Source organism: Gekko japonicus, unplaced genomic scaffold, assembly GCF_001447785.1.
Source record: "Gekko japonicus isolate JY-2015 unplaced genomic scaffold, Gekko_japonicus_V1.1 scaffold877, whole genome shotgun sequence".
Taxonomy (NCBI): domain Eukaryota; kingdom Metazoa; phylum Chordata; class Lepidosauria; order Squamata; family Gekkonidae; genus Gekko; species Gekko japonicus.
This window is the reverse complement of record NW_015174299.1, coordinates 199,170-213,214: the sequence shown is the minus strand read 5'-3', so window position 1 is coordinate 213,214 and position 14,045 is coordinate 199,170. Positions and strand designations below refer to the sequence as shown.

The 14,045-nt window shown below is 44.2% G+C and overlaps 1 protein-coding gene across 1 annotated transcript in view; it reads right to left on the bottom strand.

The window, feature by feature from the left end:
* CSMD2 (CUB and Sushi multiple domains 2) overlaps positions 1-14,045 on the bottom strand; it is a 268,238-nt gene that overhangs the window by 111,271 nt on the left and 142,922 nt on the right. The window contains exons 22-24 of the mRNA XM_015424095.1: positions 11,164-11,280; positions 9,152-9,361; positions 5,734-5,922 (exon numbers count right to left, since the gene is read on the bottom strand). Coding sequence (XP_015279581.1) covers positions 5,734-5,922; positions 9,152-9,361; positions 11,164-11,280 — 516 coding nt within the window. The remainder of the gene's footprint in view (positions 1-5,733; positions 5,923-9,151; positions 9,362-11,163; positions 11,281-14,045) is intronic.

Sequence of the window (14,045 nt, the reverse complement as noted above, 5' to 3'; positions counted from 1 at the left end):
CAACCATTTTAGTAACTCTGTCAAAAAAGGAGATAAGGTTGGTCTGGCTACTACCAATTAACTCATTCCATTCAAGGTGCTCACAGACAGAGCGTTTAATAATCTGCTCTAGAATTTTCCCAGGTATTGATGTCAAGCTGACAGGCCTGTAATTTCCCGGGGCTGTCTTTTTCCCCTTCTTGAAGATTGGGACAACATTTGCTCTTTTCCAGTCTTCCGGCACAACACCAGTACTCCAGGACATCTCAAAGATTAGAGACAGAGGCTCTGAAATAACATCTGCAATTTCTTTTAGCACCCTGGGATGCAAGCCATCTGGCCCTGGAGATTTGAAAGTATTTAAGGCAGCTAGATGCTCTCTAACCATTTCCTTACTCTGGACTGGCAGTTTCTCCTTCCTTCTTCAGTTTGCATTCTTCAGTTTGCATACAGCTCGCCTTACGGTTAAAGACTGACACAAAGTGAGAGTTGAGTAATTCTGCTTTGTCTTCATCCCTTCTTAAGGCTTGACCGTCTTCCCCTAGCAATGAGCTTACTCCATCCCTGTTCTTCTTTTTGCTCCGGACATAGGCATAGAAATTTTTCTTGTTGTTTTTAGCATCCCTCTCAAGCCTCAGCTCCATCTGCGCTTTAGCCTTTCTGACACCATCCCTACAGATTCGAGCTTGCTTCTTGTACTCACCCTCAGTAATCTGACCCTCCTTCCAATTCCTGTACATTTCCCTTTTTAGTCTCAGCTCTTCAGAGAGTTCCTTGTTCAACCACCTCGGCTTCAGATGCACCTTCAGAGATCCAGGATCCAGACTGTTAAGGTTTTTATGGGCTAAACCCAGCACTTTGAATTAGTGATGGTTTTCAATACTGGTTTTGCCAACTTAACAGCTCCACCTTTGCTGGCTTTGTGTAGCAACTGAATTTTCTGAACCACTTCCATGGGCTGCTCATTGCTCACTGCCATTCCAAAGATACCCAATGTTACACTGGGGCAAGTTCCTGAATTTCTCTATGAAATCCAGAATTCAGTATCTTCACCTCCAGGGAGACTTCCGTATTTTTCTGCATGAAGCATTGTGAAGATTCAGTTTCAGAAATGATAGAGAAGGAAAGGGAAGAGAAGTGTGAGGCCCTTGAACTTTCAGCCTCTGCCCCTTCACAACAGATTTTTTTCAGTTCCAAAGAGCAGCAAGAAGAAAGGCAGTACAGACGTGGCAATCAGCCAGGTGGGCAGGCAGTAGTAAGGGGCAGGGAAAACCAGTGGGGCAGGGAACAGCAAGAGGAATGAAGCAAGGGTGGGCTGCATGCTCCCCTGCCAAGTTATCTGCAGTAGGGCACCATGCATGCTATAAAACAATGTAGAAATGATTCACTGGAACATAGGACAACAGTTGCCACACTTTGTCCCTGCAATTTTGGCACATTGTAGAGGCTTGTCTTGCTGAGAAACTCTGGACTATCATGGAACAACTGTGTGTTGCATCAGTGTGTGGGTGGTGGAGGGAATGTTAAGGATCCATAGTCAAACAGCCCAAGTCATAAAACAAATGTCAGTCTCTGCAGGAAATCAGACCTGACAGTGGCCAGAAGGCCTGGTAGGGTTGTGACCCTGGGTCTTGAGTGGTAGAACTCAGGTCCAGCAGTTCTGCCTCTCTCTCCTTCTCCATTCTGAACTCGTGGCTTCTTAGGATTTTCAAGATTCATTGGCTGTCTTGGCCCTGTCTCTGCCCGAGTGTAAGGTACAAAGACTACACCGCTCCTGTGACTACTTTTTTAAAAAAAAAAAAAAACCCCGAGGGGGAAATTTTATTATTTTTCATAAGACTACTGAACTACAATGAAAAATATAGGAAGGGACTACAACTAGGGATAAAGGAAAGATACCCACACTAACTAAAAACCCAAGAGAAGGAGATCATTTCTGTGTTAAGCTAAATGTCAGTAATACAAGTGTTAGTCACACAATATACTTGTAGAGCTCTTGTTTTACACTTCTATGTTAGTAAGTTAGTTTTTATGAGAGTACTTCTTGAGCATCTTCTTTGCTTCAAAGGGTGGTTTACAGAGTCCTTCTGCCCTTACTTCGGTTTTCTGTCTTTAAAGTCATATACAGCTTTCCCTGTTCCCGCTCCTGCTTCGCCCACAGAGCCCTCGTCCGTTCCAGAAGTAGCAGAGTCACTTGATTTAGTTTTTTCATCTTTAAGGTCTTCCTCTGATCCCAGCTGACATCTCAAAAACTCAGCTTTGAAAATGGAGTCAATCTTCTCTCTTTTATCGTTGATTTTAAAAATTACATATTCAGGAATCACCCACTGATACTGAATTCCATTAGTTTGAAGAAATGAGATGAGCTCCTTGGAGTTTTTCCTCTTTTGACGTATTTCAAATGGAATATTTTTTAAAGTTCTGATGATTATATTCCCAGATTTCAATGGGCTTGCCGAAGTTGCCTTTAATATTGCATCTTCTTGCAAATCTAACCACAATCTCTCCAGGCAGGCTATTTTTCTTTATATAATGGAGTATGTCCTATAGGCAGCTTCCATATCTTTTATTATCTCCTCCGCTGATAAGCCTGTTACCAGAGCAATAATCTCGCCCAGAGTCTTCTTCAAATCTTCTTTTTCAGTTTCAGGCACTCCCTGAAATCTAAGAGTCATATTAGCCTTTTCCATTTGCAGCTGTAACAAATGAGTTTCCTGAAGTTTTTGTGTTGTTTCCACATCTGTCACTCTTTTCTTCACTTTCTTATTTGCGGTGTCCATTTCTGTAATTTTTTCAGTAGTTTGCACCACTTTCTTCTCCGTTTCTGCCAGCTGGCACTGCTGTTGAGCAAAGTTTTGATTTAATGTAGCCAGTTGCTGGTTAATACCACCGAGTTGCTCCATTACTGGCTTCAGCATATCCGCTAACAGCTTCATGACGTCTGCTCCCTCTTCCGGTCTTGGACTCTGGCTGCCTGGTTTCAGTTTAAACTTTCCTTGGGAAGCCGCCATGTTCCCTCTTTGTTTACAATTTCAAACCGCTTTGTCAGGGCTCGAAAGACTCGTCTTTTCGCTATTGGTACTCAAGTAAATCTCTCAATATAGTCTTGCTGTTTGTTTCCCCCCTACCCCCTTCGCTGCATTGATATGTCTCTGCGCTCAAGAGGCGTCCCTCCTTGCTCTCCACTTTTCCCACAGGGGAGGGTACTCCATTTTATCAAAATAGTCCATTTACCTCGAACTCACGTTCATTGTTGGTCCTTTCGCAGACCTCGCTCTCTCATTCATTGTTCTGCTCGATCTCCTGCGCTTGTCCCGGTCGAATTAGCTTATACATATGGTCACTCAGCGGTAGGACCGTCAGGGCGGAGGGAAGCCTCTATTCTCCGGCATCGCAGTATCGAAGAGGCTAACCCTCAGAAGCCCCCTGGCCTCTAACCCATCACAAGGGCTCCGTGGGGGTGCCGCTTGAGGCAGCACCCCTCCTTGCCGCTGGTGTGCTAATCGCCTCCCCGCGAACTGGGGAGAGCGACCACCATTGCCAATCCACCAACCGGAAGTCCACCGCTCCTGTGACTACTGGTAGTCAAAGGCTTTAAGTGGGCTGCATGGTGATCGCCTATCTCCTGGGGAACCAGGGTGGGAGGACACTCGGGAATGTCCAGATATTGGGAACAAAAGGGGAAATACTTCACTACCAGGGCAGCTGGCCTATTGTCAGGGCTGCTGAGGGGGGAGACTGGGGAGACAAAATTCCTGAGGCCACATCGGCTAGAGAGTTCCTGAAGCCAGCATCATACTGCATTCATGGAATGAATGGTGGCTTTTAGCAGCCCTGCCTGTTATAGGGCGTGCAGCCCTAGGTACAGTCCAAGGGGTGGGCAGCTGAATATCCAACTGCCCCTTGCCTGAAGATCGGCTGGGACCAAGGGCCTGGTCAGGTCCCTCAACAGGATTCTGGGGAATGCACAGTGTCACTGATCGGATGTGTTGGGACTCATGTGATTAGAGAGCTTGCCCTGGAACACACCCTGAGGAGGGTGTACATTGCAAGGGAGGGATTGGTTGAAGGGGGAGTGGTTTCCAAGGAAGCTTGTCCATCACCACTTATCATCATCGTGAGGCTGCTGTGCACTATCTAAGGAATCCCATGAGCACTGTTTGAAAACTACTGATAGACACGGCCCATTCATCAAAAGATCATCAAAAAGAACTCAGCGCTCCCAAGACAAAAAGTCTGCAGCATTCAGGAACCACGGTGCTGCCCAGGCAGGAAAGATGAAAAGGGCGTGCTGACTACTCTTCCCCAGCCCATGGCTGTAAAGGCTGCCTCTCAGCAAGGGGAGCAGCGTGGGGTGAGTCATTAAACGTACTCTAGCGCAGCAAGGTGGGTGTTAAAAGACGCGAGGCAAGGACGTGATCAAAGGCCCGTTCCTTCTACCTTATTTACTCTGCCGCCTGCCTCGTCATAAATGTCTGACTCTGAGAGCCGCTTGAATATGGAAAGGCAGAAAAACTTATTTAGGATAGTAAAACATCCTTCTAATCATGTAACAGGGGGGAGAAGGCTTGAAAAAGAGGACAGGGAGACCATAAAGTGAAGGCTGTCTGTCCAGGGGCCGACAGTCATCTCTCAGGCCACACAAATCACTGGGAAAGTGATGATGTGTTTTAAATAACCACCAGGAGATGGGCCAGAAGTGGCAGGCAGTGTGAGAGGAAGTTACTGATGTGTGTTACAAGGAAGGGAGGAATAACAGACAGATCCAATGAACTCCATGGTATGTGCAAGAGAACTTTTGCAGCTTTCTGAATGAGTGGGATCTAGGCAGGAATGGAATGGCCATTATAGACCCCAGGACTTTCCCTGGTGGTCCAATGCCCCCCCCCCAACTGGGCTGCACTAGCCCAATGGACCTATAGAAGGGCTGTGCTCAGCCTGGACTGATGCAGTGAGAAGGGAGGCTGTGCCCATCATACTGAAAGGGCTGGCTATCTCTCCCTCCATCTTTTGGGCAGGTGGGGCTGGAACGTGCCAGTGGTGGGCAGACAGACTGCCTTTGCCTCCTTGGCAGGGGTGGGATTGGGGTGGAGTGTTTTCCAGGGCCATTTTTCCTTCCTATTCCACCCCTGGATCTAGAAGATGCATTTTTTTTTCTTTTCTACATCCAGAGAATTCTGGAGCCCAAAAGGAAGCTTCTCCCTGAAAACCATTCCAGATGAGCAGCCATGTTAGTTTGCAGCAGCAAAATCAAACAAGAGTGCAGGCGCATAAGACTAACAAAATGAGTCTTCATGAGTCAAACCCTTCATGAGTCAACCCTTGCTACATAAGATGCGTAGAATGTACGCCCATTAGGCAGATACATTCTTTTGCACATTTTTCTATCTGCCTAATGGATGTGCTATTCAGGCATCCAATGCAGTCACCTCTGACTCGTGCTGGAATTAATTTTGTTAGTGTTTACGGTGCTGCTGGACTTTCAATTTCCAGAGAAAACACTGGAGGATGAAAGCTTTCTGTCTACACTGGGTACACTGGGTGGGGCATGAAAAAAGAGCACATTAAAGAGCATATTAAATTATAGATGTATATATCTGTTAAAACTGATTTATGAATCAAAGATAAATGTCTACATCTAAGGTAATACGCGTTGCCAGAGGTTATGTTTGGAAGCAAGCAACTATCTTTTTTCTCCCCTTACTCTCTGCCCACTCAGACACCCTTCCAAAAAATGACTCAATAAAGACGTACCTTCACACCTGGGCAAGGGATGGTCCCAGTTTCTATTTGTTCCATGTTGACAGGTCAAGACTGGATCACCAATCAGCTGATAGCCAGGAAGACACTCAAAGGAGATGGACTGGCCCACGCTGTAACCAGCTCCTCGCACAATCCCATTGGCAAAGGGTTCAGGGTCAGGGCACTCTTGGAGTTCATAGGCTAGAAACCAAAAGAGTCAGGAATTCTTTCAATATAATCCTTCCTCAAAGTTTGTGAACATCTTCTGTCTGTTGGTGTCTACCCCTGGGTCCCACTTCTTTTGGGTGCAGCCAAACAAAAGATGTCACTTCCCCCCCCCCCCCTTTGACTATTCAATAGAGTGGAGCATACTCTTTCAGCAAGGCTGCCTTTGGACTTCTTCTGGGTCTATAGGGGCCTGGGATTTATAATCTTTAAAGGCAGATCTATGTGGCAAAGTGTCAGGCTCTCTGTGCATCTTTCAGTTTACAGCGTGCCTGTCATTGAGAGAGGAGGCTCCCTCCCTCCATTTGAAGTGTCTGGGGCTTGTCACCTTCGCAATGCCAAACGGCCTGGCTTCTCACATGTCTGTGATCTTACTTCCTTGATATGTAAGGCTATGTGCCCTTAGGAGAGGGGGGGGAAGCTGACAGTTACTTCTGGCAGGCAAAATACTGGGGGGTGATTGGGTCCTGATCTTTAGTGCTTTTACTTGAATCCCCTATATCTGTAACCTTCCCCCATTTAGCTTCAGTCCAAACAATAGATGTGTCTAGGATGGTATCTATCAACTGTCTCAATAAAGTTAGCTTTCTACAACTGGCTGTTGTTGAGAACTGATTGAACCGGGAACCTGACAATAAGTCGGGCAGGGGTTCTCCTCCCAAACATTGGGGAGACAGGCATGGTCATAAAAGCCTTCTGGGGTGGATTTTGCAACTGATTGCTTTCCAGATTGAAACCCAATCCACAGGATATCGGATTAATAACAGGGATTTACACTTTCGGAGTGTTTCAATCCACCCCCAGCTGTTTCTCTGTGTCTGCATAGGCTGTGAACATGTGGGGAAAGTCCCATAGATTTTCTGTGAAGTCCCATCGCCCCATATCTGTAACTCCAAATTCAGTGATCCCTGGAATGGCACAATCATGTGTTGCAAAACACACATAAAAAGAAGATAACTGAAACAAACCACTTCACAACTACCTCTTTATGCCCGAAAAAGATTTTTTGTTTTTTGCTTTTTAAAATACAAATAGCTAATATTGAAAAGGTTTCTACTCTTTTTTTTGTTCTATGATACTGTAGAACATAATTGTACACTTCTGTAACATAAAAACAGGCCAAAAGCAAATAGAGCCCTCTTCAACATTTAAAGGGATTTCTATTATTTTTGATTGTTTATTCCATCTGGCAGGAGTGGATGATTAGGCTTTTTTTTTTAACTACTAAATTAGCTGCTGGCTGGCTGAAGATACTATGTTTGTTTATTTTTGGCAAATAGGGCTACTGTTGAAGGGATGGCTATCATTTTGTTTGGTCGCCACAACACAAGCGTTCATGTTTTCCAGGATCTCTGATTCTTGGGCTTGCAGATGCCTTGACTCATGGAATTAAACCCCCACCCCCCTTTATGCACCCACTCCCTCCTATCCAAAACACTGGGAAACAGGGGGAAAGCATTCTCCCTTTAACCCTCACATTCTGATCCCATGAAATTTAATAAAAGATCATCAGATTGAAACCCCTGGATGAAAGGTAGAGGGATTCCTAATAGGGACAAAGCTGGAGGAATCCTCTCAGCTCTAAGTGAAGATCCTAGATCTTTTCTCTTCATTAATCAGAGAACCTTGGAGTTCAACTGAAGCTCAGAATCCTGTGATTCTTTCCTCTGTTGTTGGGTTTCTTTGTAGCCAAACCATCTGGACAGAAGGAGGAAAGCTGGAAACAGGTTGCTAAAATCTTCCCCCTCCAAACAATTTCTGGCTCAATTTCACCCTCCTCCAAACTGATTTTTCAACTATGTTGAGAAAGATATTAAACCCCTTGGTCTCCTTTCCCTATTATTCTTTCCTGTGGGTGCAAAAACAAGCGTAGGGGAAGAAAATCTAGTGACAAAAAAGTTAATGCTGTGAATTTTTCTATTGGGTACAGTGCCCCGGCAGAGTGTACACACATAAGAACATAACAAAGAGGCCTTCTGGGTCAGACCAGGTGTCTACCTAATCCAGCATCCTGTTTCATGCAGCAGCCCAACTAGCTGCACTGGAGGGCCATCACCTTCCCCAGGGCTTTTCTTGTAGAAAAAGTCCAGCAGGAACTCATTAGCATAATAGGCCACACCCAGCAGCAGAAACTCATTAGCATATTAGGCCACACCCCCTGACTGCACCACTCATTAGATTTTAGGCTACATTCCCATGTTACCAGAAGTGTGGTCATCCAGCCACACCCACCTTTTGCTTCTTATTCCGTTTACCTTGTTTGTTGTCAAAACCCAGGGCTTTTTTTGTTGCAGGAACTCCTTTGCATGATAGGCCACACACCCCTAATGTAGCCAATTCTAATGAGTTCCTGCTGTTGGGTGTGGCCTATTATGCTAACGAGTTCCTGCTGGGTGTGGCCAACTTGGGAGCCAGCCGGAACTCCGTTCCTGTGCGTTCCTGCCCAAAAATAGCCCTGAGTCCTTCCCTGATGTTGCATCAGCTCACCAAGTAGAATTCTTGCTCACAGGACTCCATAGCTTAGAGGGAACATTGGTCAGAAGCCCTGCTGGGCAAAAGTTCACTCAGTTCCAAAGAACACTTGGCATGTGCCAGGAAAGGTGTCAGCCAGCACCATGCTGCCCAAAGGCACCACATGGAGACCCCTTATGTAGTAGACTCTCCCAGTGTAGAGATAGGTTTCCAGTGCTTATGCTGATCTGTGCCAGGCCTCTTGATGGTTCTGGAGAGAGGTAATGACCACGGCTTTTCTTCTCTGCAGCTGGAACTAGAATGAGGTCTTCCGGCCACAGGTTGAATTCTAAGGCAGAGCTTGCACAGAAAACACACTGTGGATTATCTTGCCTGTATTGGTGGGGAGAAGAGGGCCAGGAGATTTAAAATCATGGCCTGAAAACATCTATTTTTCTTCCTTACCTCTTTTTTTATTTTGGAACATCTAGCCTGAGAAAGAGTTCGGGAGAACTCAAAAGCTTGCACACCGTTTTGTGTCAATGTAGCTGACACTAATAAAAGGTGTAATGTGGATTTGGGACCAGTTCAGCTATAAACAGCTTTTGGAGTAAGCCAGGTTCTTGTGTGATCCCTTGACAATGTATTATAGAGCAAGTCCTTCAGGCATTCTTTCCAAAACATATCCCATGTTCAGAGCCCATGGACGGGATGGCTGCACCATCTGTGGCCCACTTGGCTGCCTCCTACTTACCTTGGTATTCTACCTTAAAGCCAGGCTTGTTCTGTGAGTGGTCACTGTGGAAATAGACCGTGGTTTCGTGTGACGTGGAGAGAAGGGAACCTGGGAGTTCTGTCCCACTGAACCTGCTGATAACGATGCTGGTGTCATAGGGCCCGTTGCGGATTTCCACAAAGTCATGATTGGGCTCCATGGAAAAGTTCAAGAATTGGATGTGAGCACCTGCATGGGGTTTTTTGGGGGGTGGAGGGAAAAGAACAGTGATGCAGTCAAGTCAAAAAATGACGATGGGTTTACATGGCCTTTCTTGCTTCATTGTTTTAAAAACCCGACAAGGGTTTAAAGAAGAGGAAAGGAGCATTCAAAAGTGGGAAAAGTCCACTCTGCCACTTCAAGATTCCACCACCTCATTCTCCTGTCTATGCAGACAAACATAAACTGGTCCAGCTCAAGTCAGGCTAACAAAAGTATTTACGCAGAGATTTATTCATTTGGAAATCATAGAATCATAGAGTTGGAAGGGACCTCCGGGGTCATCTAGTCCAACCCCCTGCACAAGGCAGGAAATTCACAAATACCTCCCTCCCCACACCCACAGTGACCACTGTTCCACACCCAGAAGATGACCAAAAACCTCCAGGATCTCTGGACAAACTGGCCTGAAGAAAAATTGCTTCCTGACTCCAAAGTGGCAATCAGCATTTCCATGGGAGTGTAAGAAAGGGCCACAAGAACTAAGGACTGAGGCAACCCTGCCTGCCCTCCCTCTCATGATTTGCCTTAGTTCACACGATCAGCACTGCTGTCAGATGGCCATCTAGCCTCTGTTTGAAAACCTCCAAAGAAGGAGAGCCTGAGTAAGCCTGTACCACTGAGTAACCGCTCTGTCAGGACGTTCTTCCTAATGTTTAGCTGAAAACTCTTCTGATTTAATTTCAACCTGTTGGTTCTACTCCGACCTTCTGGGACAACAGAAAACAACTCTGCACCATGTATTCTATATTTTTATATTGTATGATTCGTAATATTTTATTTTGGTGCTCCTTGCTGAAGTGTTTGGATTGCTCTGGCTGGATGCTGTAATAAAATTTTATTCAAGCCTGCACAGATGGTTATCGTATCACCCCTCAGTCATCTCCTCTCCAGGCTAAACATACCCAGCTCCTTCAACCTTTCCTCATAAGACTTGGTCTCCAGACCCTCACCATCTTCGTTGCCCTCTGGACACATTCCAGATTGTCTATATCTTTCTTAAATTGTGGTACCCAAAACTGAACACAATACTCTAGGTGAGGTCTAACCAGAGCAGAGTAAAGCGGTACCATCACTTCACGTGATCTGGACACTATACTTCTGTTGATACAGCCCAAAATCGCATTTGCCTTTTTAGCAATTGCATCACACTGATGACTCATGTTCAGTGTATGGTCTACTAAGACCCCTATGTCCTTTTTGCACATACTACTGCCAAGACAAGTCTCCCCCAACCTATAATTATGCATTTGATTTTCCCCACCTAAATGCAAAACTTTACATTTATCCCCGCTGAAATTCATTAAATTTCTTTTAGCCCAGTTTTGCAGCCTGTCAAGATCGTCCTGTATCCTGACTCTGTCTTCTACCATATTTGCTACCCCTCCCAATTTAGTATCATCTGCACATTTAATAAGCATTCCCACTATCCCTTCATCCAAATAATTGATAAAGATGTTGAACAAAACAGGTCCCAGGACAGATCCTTGAGGTACTCCACTTGTCACTCCTCTCCAAGAAGATGAGGGACCATTCACAAGCACTCTTTGGGTGCGATCTGTCAATCAATTACAGATCCACCTAACAGTCATAGGGTCCAAACCATATTTTACCAATTTGTCAACAAGAATATTATGTGGAACCTTATTAAAAGCCTTACTGAAATCAAGATAAACTATGTCTACAGCATTCCCCTGATCCAGCAAGGTAGTAACTTTCTCAAAAAAAGAGATAAGGTTAGTTTGACATGACTTGAAATTGCTTTCTCTTACCAAACCCCACCGGAAGGGATATCCGCCACGTGCAGTCACTGTTGCTAGGGTAATTTCCCGGGAAGCCAGGGCTCAGGATTACCCCTTCCATCTCTTCCATTGTCCCACCACATTGAGCTGTCAAGACAGAAAGAAGCTACATGTCAAAATAGAAATAAAAATCTACTGTGACACTGTTTACAATTTACCGTAAGACAATTTTATTAATTGGGGTTACATTCTATGCACACTCCAGAGGATACAATGCCAGTAAAAGACAGTTGGTGAGTGACCAGTTATCATTACAAAGAATGGTCTAGAAAGCTACTAAAAAATAACAGGCAGCATATTTACAGAATACAGTTTCAGAAATATCAGAACAGGTGCCTGTATGATGTTGGTTTAGCTACTTCTCAGGTCTCCTGGTTGAATGACTTTGTGAAGTAACTCCTTGCGTAAATGTGTGAGTGCACTTCTGCCTGCATAGAGCTATCACAAAATGACTTTTTATAAAAATAAACAAATAAACAAACAACAGGTAAAACCCAATTCTCTTTAGAATGGACAAAGTCAAAGCAGTATAGTAGAATTTAGACTGAAATCCCTAGGGACAGTGGTGACATCACACTTTGAAACCTGCAGTGGTACAATCTACATGTACAGCAAAAAATGATGGTAGAGAAGACTTGTGAATTCGGGGTGTGTGTGTGGGGAGGATTATATTTTTCAAAACAAAGTAAGGGGGGGGGGACCTTGCAGTGAATAGAAAACCAGAGCAGCAAGGAACCTCCTCACTGGTGTGTTAGCTCCCCCCCCCCCAACTTGCAGTGAGTTATTTTTAAAATATGGGGCATAGAATCCACCTTGATATTTTATTAATTGGGGTTACATTCTATGCACACTCCAGAGGATACAATGCCAGTAAAAGGCTGGGAGAAAGAAAGCCACAGCAGATGCGGCATCTCTCTTTCTCCCCCCAGCACATAGTTCTCCAAGCTCTTAGTAATATTGGCTGAAGTAAGGACAAAATGTTTTATTTAATTTTATTTATACCCCACCCTCCCCGCCAAGGCTGGCTCAAGACGGCTTACACAAAAAATACACAAATAACCATTAAGATCCACATAAAATTATCTAAAAACAATCTCTCTTTATATATAATTTAGTAGTGGGGTGGCACTTTCTGAACATTTCACATGCCTCTAAATCAGTTGGCTCCATGATGTGTCACTCAGAAGCTATCCCTATCCACTGGCTGCGTTGCCTGAGTCCTGCCCACAGAGGCGGAGCCCGCCAAAACTTTCCTCAGAAGATGGTTGCTTTGCTCCAGTGAACACAGCTACTGTCTTCACTCTCCTCGCCAGAAGATGATTGATTCCCTCAGGGGACAAAACCCACTGTCTTTAGCCTCCAAGCCAAGTTTGCTGAGGCAACACTTTCCAGAACGGAAAAAATTCTCCAAGTAAACACCTGTCAGCGTGGTGGAGGCGGGGTGTGTGTGTGTGTGTGTGAGACCAGCCCAAATTATCACAATAAAGTCAGTGGATACACACACAAGCAGAGATAGAGGATGGGACTAGACACAAAGAAAACAGGAAGCCAAAAACCCGAGGCATGCTGCAAAGCAGAAATACAGACACAGGCACAGACAGATCTACATTGGCACGCACAAACAGGAGTAGTGCAGGAACAACTGGCTGAAGTGGAGAATGACATATACATTTTAAAAATACAGAGAGTATGCGACACTGGGATAAACCCTGCGAGTGGGGGGAACCTTTAACCACACCCAGAGTGTGAAAACCAATTACAAAGAGAGAGGCAAATGACAGAGACAGATACAGACATCCAGATACATATTTAAAGTGAAAAAAGAATGGAAAAAACAAGGAACCCAGGTCAGAGCTTGGCTTCCTGTAGAAATTATAACCAGGTGTTGTTCCTCACTTTTGTGATCTTGATTTAGCCTTGACCAAGGAGGGAAACAGGCAGAGACAGGTACACATAGACTAATGCTCAAAGGGGGGAAATGTGGCAATAAACAAGACACACACTACATGTGACAAACCCAGTTAACTGTGCAAAAAATGAAAAATTACACTTCGGCCTGAGCAGAGGAAGGAGATGTTTAGACAAAAAAAACCAATGTCCCATATTTGCAAAATGCATCCTCCCTGGATAACATGAACTAATGCTTTACTTTGTTCAGACCATACTTGACATTGAGAAAACCTAATAGATGGGGTTAGAAGGCCATGATTGTAGATTTGGTTGGCATGCATACTTATGGTATGATAAGACAAAAATGGATAGCTTTTTTAAGCTTCATGTGGTAAGAAAAGCATTGTTTGTGGTATGGATGAGATATAAAAAATATTTTCGTGATGTAAGACCATTGTGGATTGTACCAGTAGAAGTGTTAACATCTTACTCAAGACATAGAGACAAGGATTGGTTGCCATATAAAGACTTAATTAAAAAAGAGGGAACAGAATGGGTAATGAAAAAGCAGAATGAAATTGAATATGAATATGAATGGTTGAAATACATGCAAATTTGTGATCTTTTTAGATCAGATAAAAGAAATTATGGTTTTAGAGAGGAAAAAAATGAAATGGAAAATGTTTGGGAGAGTGGAGGGGGAAAAATATCTCTAAAATGTATAAAGTGTTGTTAAAATGGTATACAGAAGAGGAAACGGTGAAAGAGCAAATGATAAAATGGGCAATAAATATGAATAAGGAAGTTTTGATTGAAACCTGGGAATATTTGTGGAAAAACTCTATTAAGATATCGCCTTGTACTAATGTTAGAGAAAATTGTTATAAAATGATGTATAGGTGGTACATGACTCCGAAAAAAATTGCAAATATGAACCAGAATATGTCAAACAAATGTTGGAA